Raw genomic sequence first — 1,593 nt, 5'->3', positions numbered from 1 at the left:
CTTATTCTACCAGGGTCTTTTGCAGAACGGCTAAGTTACAGGGATGTAAACACACCAACACTAGTTGTCAAGTGGTGGTGGTGGTGGTGAAGGACAAAGACACACACGTGTGATGACGAACAGCCTCATTTGTAAGATGATGGTCATTTACAACCATAACTTTATCTGCATAAGGGTACATACACACTTACACACACACATACATACACAATATATGATGGGCTTCTTTCAGTTTCTGTCTACCAAATCCACTCTCAAGGCTTTGGTCAGTCTGGGCTATAGTAGAAGACTTGCCCAAGGTGCACCACAGTAGGACTGAATCCAAGGTCACACGGTTGGAAAGCAAGCTTCTCAACCACACCATTTTTTTTTACCTAACTGTCCTGAACGGAAACAATATCTCAACTCCCAATTGAAGGTACCCTTATACAACAGAAGGCACTGTTATCATAAAAGGGAGAAGTTATTCTCCTCCTATGATGTACACTACAATGACCAGCATATTTTGTGTCTGAACCTGCTTAGACATGCCAGGAATAAATATGGGATTAATCTTTGCAGATCTCACTGTACAGTGTTCAAATAACAATTTTTTTTATAAGTCTGTAGATCTGAAAGTATAAACAAAGCCAGCAGCTTTGTCTAGGCCTAGGGTTTCAGCTGATTCTGGCTGATGAAATGCTGTGTGTCAAAACACCAGTGTCCCAGAATGCTGTGCCAATAAGCTGAGTGTATTGAACACACTGTCATAAAAGGAAGAAGTCATTCTCCTATGACATACATTATTGTGATTAGCATATTTTGCTTCTGAACCTGCCTAGATGTCATCACCATCATCATTTAACGTCTGTGTTCCATGCTAGCATGGGTGGGATGGTACCACAAAAGCTGGCCAGGCCAAACCCTGCACCAGACTTCTGTGACTGTTTTGGCAGCTTCGATGCCCTTCCTAACACCAACCATTCAGCAGAGTGGACTTAGTGCTTTTTATGTGACAAAGCACATGTGGGGTCAATTTTGGCAAAGGTTTTTTACAGCTGGATGCCCTTCTGAGCACCAACCACTTTACAGTGTGGACTGGGTGCTTTTAAGTGTTAAGAATAAATATGCGATTAATCATTCCATTGTACAATAGTTTCCCCATTTAGTTTAACTCTAATAAAAAATCATTGTAATTTGTTTTTCAGGAGAGGCAATCCCCTCTGTCTCAGTGAAGAACACTACAAGCAACTGCACCGCCTTTGGTTCCAGCATGAAATTCCAGAAACTATTGTCCATAATCTTGAGTCCAATAACAGCCAGGTCAGCTATGAATGGTGGAATTTGTAATTGATTTTGCTTGAAGCCAGCTGTAACCGGTTTATGGCTACTGTAATAAGAGCTGGTTCGCAATTTCTCCACACGTACTGGGACGACCGGCCAGCCCTTGTCCATTTGATGTAACTCCTACTCTGCACACCTGTCAGATGTCAGCCAGCAGCTATCTCAGGACAAATCAACCTACAGTTTTTCTTTTCTTTTCCTTTCTTTTTTTTTTTTTTCTTTTGTGTTTCTTTTGACAGTCTTTATGATTTAGTGACATAGTACAAAAAA

The 1,593-nt window shown here is 41.1% G+C and overlaps 1 protein-coding gene across 1 annotated transcript in view; it reads left to right on the top strand.

Annotated features, from left to right (window-relative positions):
- The window catches only part of LOC106876698 (E3 ubiquitin-protein ligase UBR2), a 107,847-nt gene extending 106,260 nt beyond the window's left edge, over positions 1 to 1,587 (top strand). Inside the window, exon 44 of the mRNA XM_052972003.1 lies at positions 1,188 to 1,587. Coding sequence (XP_052827963.1) covers positions 1,188 to 1,329 — 142 coding nt within the window. The 3' untranslated portion in view covers positions 1,330 to 1,587. The remainder of the gene's footprint in view (positions 1 to 1,187) is intronic.
- Positions 1,588 to 1,593: the final 6 nt, after the last annotated feature.

This window comes from Octopus bimaculoides, chromosome 11 (genome assembly GCF_001194135.2).
Source record: "Octopus bimaculoides isolate UCB-OBI-ISO-001 chromosome 11, ASM119413v2, whole genome shotgun sequence".
NCBI classification, from domain to species: domain Eukaryota; kingdom Metazoa; phylum Mollusca; class Cephalopoda; order Octopoda; family Octopodidae; genus Octopus; species Octopus bimaculoides.
This window is presented reverse-complemented; position numbering and strand designations above follow the sequence as displayed.